The 10,683-nt window shown below is 37.0% G+C and overlaps 1 protein-coding gene across 2 annotated transcripts in view; it reads right to left on the bottom strand.

Annotated features, from left to right (window-relative positions):
• Window positions 1-1,055: 1,055 nt before the first annotated feature.
• Window positions 1,056-10,683, bottom strand: part of slc5a5 (solute carrier family 5 member 5) — a 30,499-nt gene continuing 20,871 nt past the window's right edge. Inside the window, exons 12-17 of one of the 2 annotated variants that reach the window (XM_047375633.1) lie at window positions 9,693-9,779; window positions 8,100-8,302; window positions 7,724-7,821; window positions 5,175-5,260; window positions 2,236-2,328; window positions 1,056-2,093 (exon numbers count right to left, since the gene is read on the bottom strand). In XM_047375633.1, coding sequence (XP_047231589.1) covers window positions 2,022-2,093; window positions 2,236-2,328; window positions 5,175-5,260; window positions 7,724-7,821; window positions 8,100-8,302; window positions 9,693-9,779 — 639 coding nt within the window. In that variant the 3' untranslated portion in view covers window positions 1,056-2,021. The remainder of the gene's footprint in view (window positions 2,094-2,235; window positions 2,329-5,174; window positions 5,261-7,723; window positions 7,822-8,099; window positions 8,303-9,692; window positions 9,780-10,683) is intronic. The other variant, XM_047375634.1, reaches the window with a different exon arrangement.

Here is a 10,683-nt window from a genome sequence, read left to right as displayed (position 1 = left end):
AAAAAGTAAACTTGATTTTAAAATGCTAGCAATTATTAAAAACATCATTTTAGGCATGGGCTAATATGACATTCTCTCAGTATGAAAACCTTTGAGTACAAACACCTAGGGGTACTTTTTTATCTGGACCATATGGGGGAGCACCATAGAAAAATGTCAACTTTCACCTGACTCAAGTTTTCTATTGCTTAGTCAACTGGGATTTCTCGCTGCTGAGAATAGATATATTTTAAATACTAGGAGATCACTGCATTGTATCTTGCCCCAGCATTGTGAGGATTTCCTATATTTTGGTTGGTTGGGGCGAAAAGAGGGACTCACCCAGGGTGCTTTTATCACAAGAATCATCACAGAGACACAGTAATAATACAAATATTTCAAACAAATTGTGCAACATGATCTAATTGCTTTTATTTAAAGCTGCTTGCCATCTGAAGTTTTAAAAAAATGTTACCCTTAGAGTGATTGGTGGGGCTCCATTCAGCCAGCCTACTGGTGGTGTGCAGCAACAGGTGGGGAAGGGTGCTGCACTGTTTTAATCTATGCTTCATATAGGCGGAGAAAAGTCACTCGAGCACTTTTCCTGGCATCTAAATTAAAATATTTGTTGTAAAGCCTGTAACATTCACTCATAATTCAAGATGTTACCAAGCATGGGTCGGTAACCAGTTTTAAGGTATGAATTGTTTCAAAAAACACAAAAAGTTTTCATTATACAATTAATGCTTACCAGGATTAGTTTTAGATTCACCAGAAATCTGGGGGAAATTTATAATGTAAATGTATTGAATAGTGACAAGAAATTAGTATAAATTTAAAGTCTGATTTTTTTTAATTTAAATCCCAACATCTGGACATAATTAAATAAAATGTTCTAATTTTCTAAGATAAATTATCAAATATTACTGTCTAGATACCAACATCTAGACAGTTAAATATAACTTGTTTAACTGTGTAAAATAGGTTATATTTGCTTAGTTTTCCATTTAATTAACTCATTTACACTGCAGTTATTCTGTTCCCGAGTAGACTGAGTACATTTCAGTGCTAAAAGACACCTTATTTTGTTACTTTTATTGCCCCACAAGTCTACACATAACACCACAAAAACCATCAGTAACAATTTCCAGTACACAGACAATATTTAACATGAGTATAAGAAACTGATGGATGGATTTTAAGGCATAACAGATATTTGTACAGAGGAATATATGTTATTTATTCTTGGTAAGGCAGTTTATCATGTAACAAACCTAAAACAGAGAATTTGTATAATTTGTTATGTTGAGAGCTGCTTAGCAAAGATTTGTTAGATCTACGTTCTCAGTGTAGCAACATTTGAAATTTAAAGTATAGTAAGAAAACACAACATGGCATTTTCACAAATCAGGAAGATTTACACAGTCACTTTGTAAATACATGGTAAGTTCATACAAAGTAAACATGTAGTAGTCATATCCTTTAAGGCCCTGAACTTTGTGTTTGTCATTTTTAACCTTATTGTTCATTTGTAATTTATTTTTTTCTAATATAAACATAAAAGCTGTGACTCATTTAATGTTCAACAACAAGAATCAAAAAGAAAAGAACAGACCTGATGACGCAGCATGATATAAAGAAACCATCACTGAATTACTGCTAATATAACCAAAGACTGAATCTGTTGTTTCTGCTTCCAGTCATGCTTCTATTGAAACAGTCCAGGTGCACATCTTTCCAGAAAGGGCACATACCAGGAAATGAAACCATCTTTCAGCACACCTTACTGTACTGAACATCATCTGTATTTATGACTCTTTGAAAGAATAATGAAGACATACTTGTAACTGAATGCCTGTCAGGATTTTGAACCTTCAAATAACAAGATTAAAAAAACATTTCAAAAAGCAGAACCAAAATACAGAACAGACGGTTATTAGTGCTACTACGGATGAAATGGCCATAGGATTTGTTAAGAGTAGTTTGAGGGTTAATGCCATTTTAACAACTACTTCCTGTAAGTGTGCTGTAAGTAAAAAAACTTACAGCACACCATCATCTCTAGGCAGGTTCTTCAAAGGAAACACCTGTGGGTTATCTGGTAACTTGTCCTGCTGAAAAGTTAGAATGATAAAAAAAAAAACTTTAAATACTTGATTGGTTATTAAATTCCAATATTTAAAATATTTGTTATAACTTGGCAAACAATTCGAACAACTCTCTAGAGCGGTTTTATTATATATTTGGTTTCTTTACCTGGTTATTTCTTATGTGACCTGCAGGTGTCTGTTGTGTTTCCCAGCATGGATTGTGGACGAAGCAGGGGAACATCCTGGATATCATATTGCTCTTAAGACAAACAGATGTTAATACAGATGGAATCATTGCACTCTAAAGACATAGTTCTAAGGAATTTACAACATTTCTGAGATTTCAGTGAGGTGCTTGAAACATCTAAAGGTGTCAGTCCTAAGGTACGAAACATGCATATTTAGTCTAGTATTTTTGGACCCTAGACTTTAATATTGCAGTTCAGGGAGATGCATAACGACACAGCTATACATTACAATGTCACCAGGTGACTATGAACCCATTCAAGCGCTGGGTAAATGCTTAGAAGAAATCAATGTATGGATGTACTAACATTTTCTTCAGCTGAATCAAAACAAAACTGAAGTAATAATCTTTGGACAAAAAGAAGAGCGTTTAAAAGTTATCACACAGCTTCAGTTAATGCAGCTAGAAACCACCAGTCAGGTTCGAAATCTGGGTGTAGTGATGGACTCAGACCTGAACCTTCAGAGGCACAAAAAGACAGTAACAAGTTCAGCACATCTGTCACCTAAAGAACATCTCCAGGATTATAGGACTAATGTCTCAGCGAGACCTAATTCATGCGTTCATCTTTAGTAGAATTGATTACTGCAACGGTGTCTTCAAAGGTCTGCCTAAAAAGTCAATCAGACAGCTGCAGTTTATCCAGAACGCTGCTGCCCAAGAAAAAAACCAAGAAACTAGAGCACATCACTCTAAAGTCCCTACACTGGCTCCCTGTAGCTAAGGGAATAGACTTTAAAATACTTCTATTAGTCTATAAATCACTGAATGGCTTAGCACCAAAATACATTACAGACTTGTTGTCAGTGGATCAACCACCCAGACCTCTCAGGTCTTCTGGCTCAAATCTACTCTGCAGAACCAGAACCAGAACCCAACATGGAGAAGCAGCTTTTAGTTCTTATGCTCCACTAATCTGGAATAAACTCCCAGAAAACTGTAAAAGCACTGAAACCCTTGTTAATATTTTATGTGCCTCTAAAGGTTCAGGTCTGAGTCCATCACTACACCCAGGTCTTCTTCGAGCCCGAATGGTGATTTCTAGCTGTATTAACTGAAGCTGTGTGCTAACTTTTAAATGCTCTTCCTTTGGTCCAAAGATTATTACTTCAGTTTTGTTTTGATTCAGCTGAAGAAAGTTAAGGCCATTGATTTCTTCTAAGCATTTACCCAGCGCTTGAATGGGTTCATAGTCACCTGGTGACATTGTAACGTATAGCTGTGTGTCGTCTGCATAGTTATGATAACTTATGTTGTTGTTTATTATAATCTGAGTGGAGGTGGGAGGTCCCTTAGGGAGCGCCACATGTGATTTTTGTGCTCTCTGATGTAAAGTTACCTACTGACACAATAAAGTCCCTGTCCTTCAAGTAGGATTTAAACCAATTGAGTGCTCTTCCAGAAAGGCCGACCCAGTTTTCCAGGCGCTCTAATAAAATGGAGTGATCAACAGTGTCGAATGCTGCACTAAGGTCCAGTAATACCAGCACTGTGGTTCTTCCACAGTCTGCATTTATACGGATGTCATTGAACACCTTGACAAGAACAGTCTCTGCACTGTGGTGAGCAGGAAACCTGACTAGAAGACATCGAAGTGGCTGGTCATTGTTAGGAAGTTGTTTAACTGCTGAAACACAGCTTTTTCAATAATCTTACTGATGAAGGGGAGGTTTGATATAGGCCTGTAGTTCTGTAGTAGCAGCTTGTCCAAGTTGCTCTTTTTCAATAGAGGTTTGATAATTGCTGTTTTTAGGGCCTGGTGGAAAACACCTGACAAAAGGGATGTGTTTATATTTATGACAGGCAAAGCTTTCTTAAGGAAAGCTGTGGGTAAAAGATCGAGACAGCAGGAAGAAGAGCTTAGTTGGTGTACAATTTCTTCTAAGTTTTTGTAGTTTATTTGGTGGAATTGGGAAATTTTGTCAAAATCAGTTCTAGTTGGAGACAACTTTGGTACTGGAGTTGATGTCGATGTGCTGACTGCCCCTCTGATCTTTTGGATTTTTCCAGTGAAGAAGTTCGCAAATTCATTGCAGGTCCTGGTAGAGTTGAGTTCAGATGCTACAGTTACAAGAGGGTTTGTTAGCCTGTCGACCGTGGCAAATAAGCACAAGCATTATTAATGTTTTTCTGATGATCTCAGAGAAGAAAGATTCCCTTGCATTTTTCATTTGTAAGTTATATCTGTGGAGTCTCTCTTTATAGATGTTATAACCTGGAGTCCAGTCTTTCGCCACCTGCGTTCAGCTTTTCGACACTCTTTTTTCACTTCTGACTGGTGGAAAAGGTGTCTTTTATCCCATAAAATATTAAAGTTGTCAAGGAGGTTCACAGATGTAGTAGCACATACCTTTTTCAACCATTTATTAATTATCGGAAGTCTCAAAAAAATCTAATCTCCAGAAAATAGGTGCAAAGGGTTTGCTGAAAAACACCTCGACATTGAGACCTCCAACTTTATTCAGCAGACACATCATCCATGACTCCAAAGTAATAAGGTTTTCGAGGGTTGGACGCTCTTCTGTGATTGCCAGAATATTCTCTAAGATATCGGACACCACATTGCTGGTACCAATCACAACTTCTGTGTTTTTCTTGTTGCATAAGTTTTTGATCCCATTCATAGCTGCGTTGCCCACTATTTGGGATCACAGGCAGAGCTGAATTATCGCTGTACCCCATATTTACCTCAATATTCACTGCTAGTTGATGGAGTTTTATCTCCAAAATAGTCAATTTCTGTTCAAGTTTGTTGAAGTCCTCTGTCCAAAGGAACCAATAATATCACCAAACAGAAAAAAGGCACTTAACAGTAATGTTCATTAGACCATCATTTCTGTTCTAAAACAAATAATTACCGTGCTTTCTGATGAGATCTCCATCTTCTTTTTATTTAAGTCACACCACAACAAGCCCTCTTTAATTTGATTCCTCTTTGTTGGCCCTGTGTGAGTTAGAAACATGGCAGTTTGTTCTTGTTCACACAAAACCTGAACCAAAAATACTTTTTATCCTTTTCTAGTGTAACTCTGCATCTAAAAGCCCGTTACTTAGTTTTCCAGACTGACACCTCCTTGAAAAAGTATTCACACACAACCAGGTCACAAGCACAAACTGCAATATTTTTTATTAGGGTTGTATGTGAATGTAGCAAAGAAGCACAACTCTGAAGTGGATGTAAATTATACATGGTTTCCAAAGTTTTTCACAAAGAGAAATCTGAAAAGTGTGGCATGCATTTAGATTTAGCCCACCTGAGTGAATGCTTTGTAGAACTGATTTTCATTGCAAATACTGCTAGTCTTTAGGAGTATGTCTTTACCAGCTTCTCACATCTTGAGACTTAAATCTTTGCCCATTATTTTAAACAAAATAGCTTAAACTCAGTTAGGCTAGATAGAACCGCTCTGTGAACATCCATTGTTAAGTGCTGCCACCGATTCTCAATTGGTCTGGACTTTGATTAGGTCACTGTAGCATGTGTTACAATATGCTTTGACCTAAACCATTCTATTGTTGCTCTGGTTGTATGTTTAGGGTTGTTGTCCTACTGAAAGGTGAACCTTTGCCTCTGAGAGGTTGTCTTCTAAGATTGTTCTCCATCCATTTTCACACACACCAACTTGTCTATCCCTGTTGTGGAAGACCACCCCACACAGCATCATGCTGCCACCACCATGTTTTGCAGTAAAGGTGGTATGTTAAAAGTGATGTACAATTGTCATTTTCACCAAAAATATTGTTCTGCATGTTGCATAAAGGTCAATACAAGTCTCATCAGTACAGAACACTTTACTTGTTTACTGTGTGCCCTAAACTGCAAATTTCTGGAGTGTAAGACATGTAGTTGTCCTGTCAACTCCTTGTCCATCTAAACTGTGGATTTCTGCAGCTTCTGCAGAGTCAGCATGGGGCTCTAGGGTGCGTCTCTGATTAATGTTCTTCTCCGATGAACTATACGGTGATCTGTGAGACGTTCTCCCAGCTTTATCTCCGTCCCATCTGTTGTGTTATTTGGTCTTCATGACATCGTTTGTTGACCAATATTCTCTGACAAACCGATGAGGCCTTTAACAACAGACAGGTGGTAGATTCTATTTATTATTAATTTTTTTACTTCTAAAGAATGTCCATTTAATTTGAAAGTATTGGAGTAAAGAAGGCTGAAGAAGGCATTCTCACATTATTCTCCAATTTTGCATTATTTGCTGTTATTTCAGCTTTTAACTTTATGTTCTCTCTCTTTTCTCCTCCTAGAAGCTACACCTGGCCCGACTCTATGTCTACCTGTGACACCTTTCTGGAGAGGGGAATTGTCCGAGCTTCTGCTGTCAACAACTTAACGCTCAACTTCTACAAATGATCCACATGGCCCTGTCTTTCAGTGTTGAACCCTTTCTCTCTCCTAGACATTCCAATTGACTGAGCTTTTACTGTAACTAATTATATGTGCTCTCTTTCAGACTCTATCCTTGAAAACTGGCTCAGAGTTTATCTGTTCTTTCTTTCTAGGTGAAACGACAAAAGGAGCTACATCCATTAACATTTACTTTTCCTTCCCATAGAAAGTATTTCTGGATCAGTGCTTCTGTGTTCTTTCTGTGTCTCTGCTCTGTTCTCTCAAACCCCCAGTCGGTCGTGGCAGATGGCCGCTCACACTGAGCCTGGTTCTGCTGGAGGTTACTTCCTGTTAAAAGGGAGTTTTTCCTCTCCACTGTCGCTACATGCATGCTCAGTAAGAGGGATTGCTGCAAAGTCAACGCCAGTGACTGTCCACTGTCTCCACATGCTCATCCAGGAGGAGTGAATGCTACAAGTCTCTGACTCGAGGCAATCTGCTGGGTTTCCTTAGATAGAAAAACTTTTTTATCCAATTTGAATAAATAACTAACTCTGACTGCACTGTTCAATGGTTAGGATTAATTGGAATGTATGTACCTGACTTTTGTGAAGTGACTTGAGACAACATGTGTTGTGAATTGGTGCTATATAAATAAATTGAATTGAATTGAATACAAATGCATACACTTTTCAGATTTTTATTTGTAAACGAAAATGAAAACCATGTATACTTTTTCTTCCAAGTCATAATGAGGCAATACTTTGTGATGGTTTATCACCTAAAATCCCTATAAAATACAGATGTTTAGTGGTTGTAACATTACATAAAAATTCAATTCAAAAATACTTTATTAATCCCAAAGGGAAATTAAATTAAAATTAAATAAAACTAAATTAAATAAAATTAAAATTAACACAAAATTAAATAAAAGTAGTTCCAAGGGGTCTAAATACTGTTGCAAAAAATGTAAAGCAGACAGTTTTCATTCAATGTGTCAGAGTGACTGCAGTTTTCACAACATTCATTTATGGATTATTGTGTGTCAAATCTGTCATTATTTTTTACCTGTTGCATAGCTCACTATCAGCCCCACCAGTATGACTGAACTGGTGGCCATGGCTCCGAAATAGAGGTAAGATATGGAGTAGAAGTTAAGGAGGCCGCTATTTTGGGGGATAACAAAAGCAACAACAAAAGAGGAGAAACATTTAGTTACAATTTTTAAAGACAATTCATATTTTTACTCATTATCAACACAGGCTGAATGGAAGCTCTAAATTTTCTATACGAGTGGTTAAGCAAAATAAAAGATTAACGTCTTGTATTTGTTCTGTAAAAAAAGAAGAGAAAAGCTGATCTAAAATTGTTACTAAATCCTCTGAGAAAAATGAAATTGTTAGCCTTCTTTATTGTCAACAACTGAAAATCTGTAGTTGCTAACCCTTGGTCATTAGGATGAAGTGGGGTCAAGATGGAGAGCTCGTCTGGGGTTGAGCTGCTGCTCAATGTGCCATTAGCAGGGCTGCAGCCCTCTGTGAAGCTGGGAAGAACACCCATTGTCCTCTCATTAGGTGGGTGAAGAGTTGAACCCACAGCCAGCCACAGAGAGACACAGAATCCCACCAATATCCCAGAGTACGCTCCCTGGAAAAAAATGATCAATTACCTTAGTAGTCTGTTGCAGTCTTATCAAACATCATCAGTGTCTAAAATTGAATTTGTTCCCTTCAGTCTATCAGCATGCTCTGATTGGTTTTTTGGAAAAAAACAAACAAAAAATATTGCATGCCTTACTGCCTGATTTCAGTAATGTACCAAACTTTCTTCTAGTCTGGTTCCTTTTCAGTAACAAACAGAAGAATTAGCAATCGGACATGCAGTTGACCCAGTCTATTTTGCAGGCTCAAATGACACATGAAATCATGAGGATAAGGTTGCACACAAGTTATCATAAAAGATAAAGCTTCTAACAACAGATATAAAGATCGAGAACATTCAAACAGGAAGTGATGCATGAGTTGGCCCATCTTCCCTTTAATGTAACTACTGTATTTACAGCTCCTGAGACCAAGGCGTACAAGGCCATGTGTGAAAACTGTGACATTTATTGTGTTTGTACGTCATAAAAGGGGAAATACACATCACAGATGTGTCAGGTTAATCTACATCAAAACCTCATGTAGATAGAGGTAACTAAGGCAGAATGTGGCATTTACAACAAAAAGGCATTTTTAAAAATTCAAACGCAAAGTGAAATGCAATAAAAAGTCCATACAATTAACCCTCCAGGGAACCCGGGATCAAGTTGGGCCCTTTCAGCAATCTTTGAATTTTTAAAAGTCAATAGTTTGCTAATGGCGTTAGTTTTCAGAAGGCTTGGATCGAGGTTACAAAATTGGCAACTCACTTCTAATTGCATTTTCACAGTTTAAATTTGAAGTACACTGCAGTAGTATTAAATTCTGTGTTTGGATATACTTTATTTTATCGTTTCACATAAGTTGATACCTTTTCATGCATTCATACCTTTTCTGGCTTGAAAATTTTTTTTCCATTAAATTATACTGTATATTTAACCACTAGTTGACAGGAGAGCTAATGTTGCATGTTCAATATGTTGCATTACTATTTCATAGATTATATTTTGTGGGGTTTTTTTTATTTGAAAAAATTGAATCAAATTGTAAAATGAAAACATTAAAAAAATTATAAAAAATTATTGTTCTGAGTAGGGCTATAAGTGATAAAAACGCTAAGCTTTGAAGGCTTTTTTACTAATTTACATGATTTATATAGTCATTTTTCTTTCAGAGACCCATTTGAATCCCAGGTATAAGTTTTTATGAGGGAAGACTGGAGGGTTAAATTTAACATACATTAAGAAAATCCGCCCTTTGTTTCAGGCCTCCTGCTTGTCTTGACTACTGTTTGTAGTCTATGTGTAGTTTATTCTGAAGGGTTATTGTAGTGCTCTGCCTTTTAGCATTTGTACTTTATAAATCATCAGTTTTAAATTAGATTGCCAAACACTCACCAGTCTATTTGTTGCTGGGACAAACATTCCCAAAATGAATACGCCTAGAACTGGACCGCTGACCACACCCATGACAGTGAACGAACCCTGAGGAAAGAAGACAAACAACATTCTGGGTTTTAAACAGCGTATTTTTCATCATTAATAGATGAGAATAGGAATAATTCTACATTTCCTTTTAGTACATCTGCCACACAGTCATAGTTCTGATGAGCCATCCGTTCCCTTAGCTCTTGGCAATAATGACTTTATGTGATTTTTTTATAAATAAAATTGATTCTATTAAAAGTGAGACTGCATTGGAAGTAAATGATTACCGCTTCAATTTTGGACATGATTGATCTATCCTTAGTAAACAGATATGCACCACAGGCTTTTAAGGTAGCTATAATAACACATTTACTTAACATACCTTCTCTTTCAGACCTATATCTAATCCTCATTTCTTATTCTTGAGAAAATAGTTGCTAATCAAGTGTGTGAGCATTTAAATGGTGTCTGTTTGAAGATTTTCAAGCAGGTTTCATTATAGCACTGAAACAGCACTGGTGAAAGACACTAATGATGTTCTTATGGCCTCAGATAATGGACTTGTGTCTGTCCTGTTAGATCTCAGTATTCTTATAGAAAGGCTTGAATATGCTCTAAACAGCACTAGGCTGGTGATTAGTCTGACAGATTCCAGTTTGTTTATGTAAATGATAAATCATTTTCAGACTCCAGGGTTACTTGTGGAGTACCAAAAGGTTCAATGCTTGGGCCAATTCTCTTTACTATATATACAGGGGTTGAACAATGAAACTGAAACACCTGTCATTTTATGGTGGGAGGTTTCATGGCTAAATTGGACCAGCCTGGTAGCCAGTATTCATTGATTGCACATTGCACCAGTAAGAACAGAGTGTGAAGGTTCAATTAGCAGGGTAAGAGCACAGTTTTGCTCAAAATATTGAAATGCACACAACATTATGGGTGACATACCAGAGTTCAA

This window comes from Girardinichthys multiradiatus, chromosome 9 (genome assembly GCF_021462225.1).
Source record: "Girardinichthys multiradiatus isolate DD_20200921_A chromosome 9, DD_fGirMul_XY1, whole genome shotgun sequence".
NCBI lineage: Eukaryota > Metazoa > Chordata > Actinopteri > Cyprinodontiformes > Goodeidae > Girardinichthys > Girardinichthys multiradiatus.
Note: the sequence above shows the minus strand (reverse complement) of the source record. Positions and strands in the feature narration are given on the sequence as shown.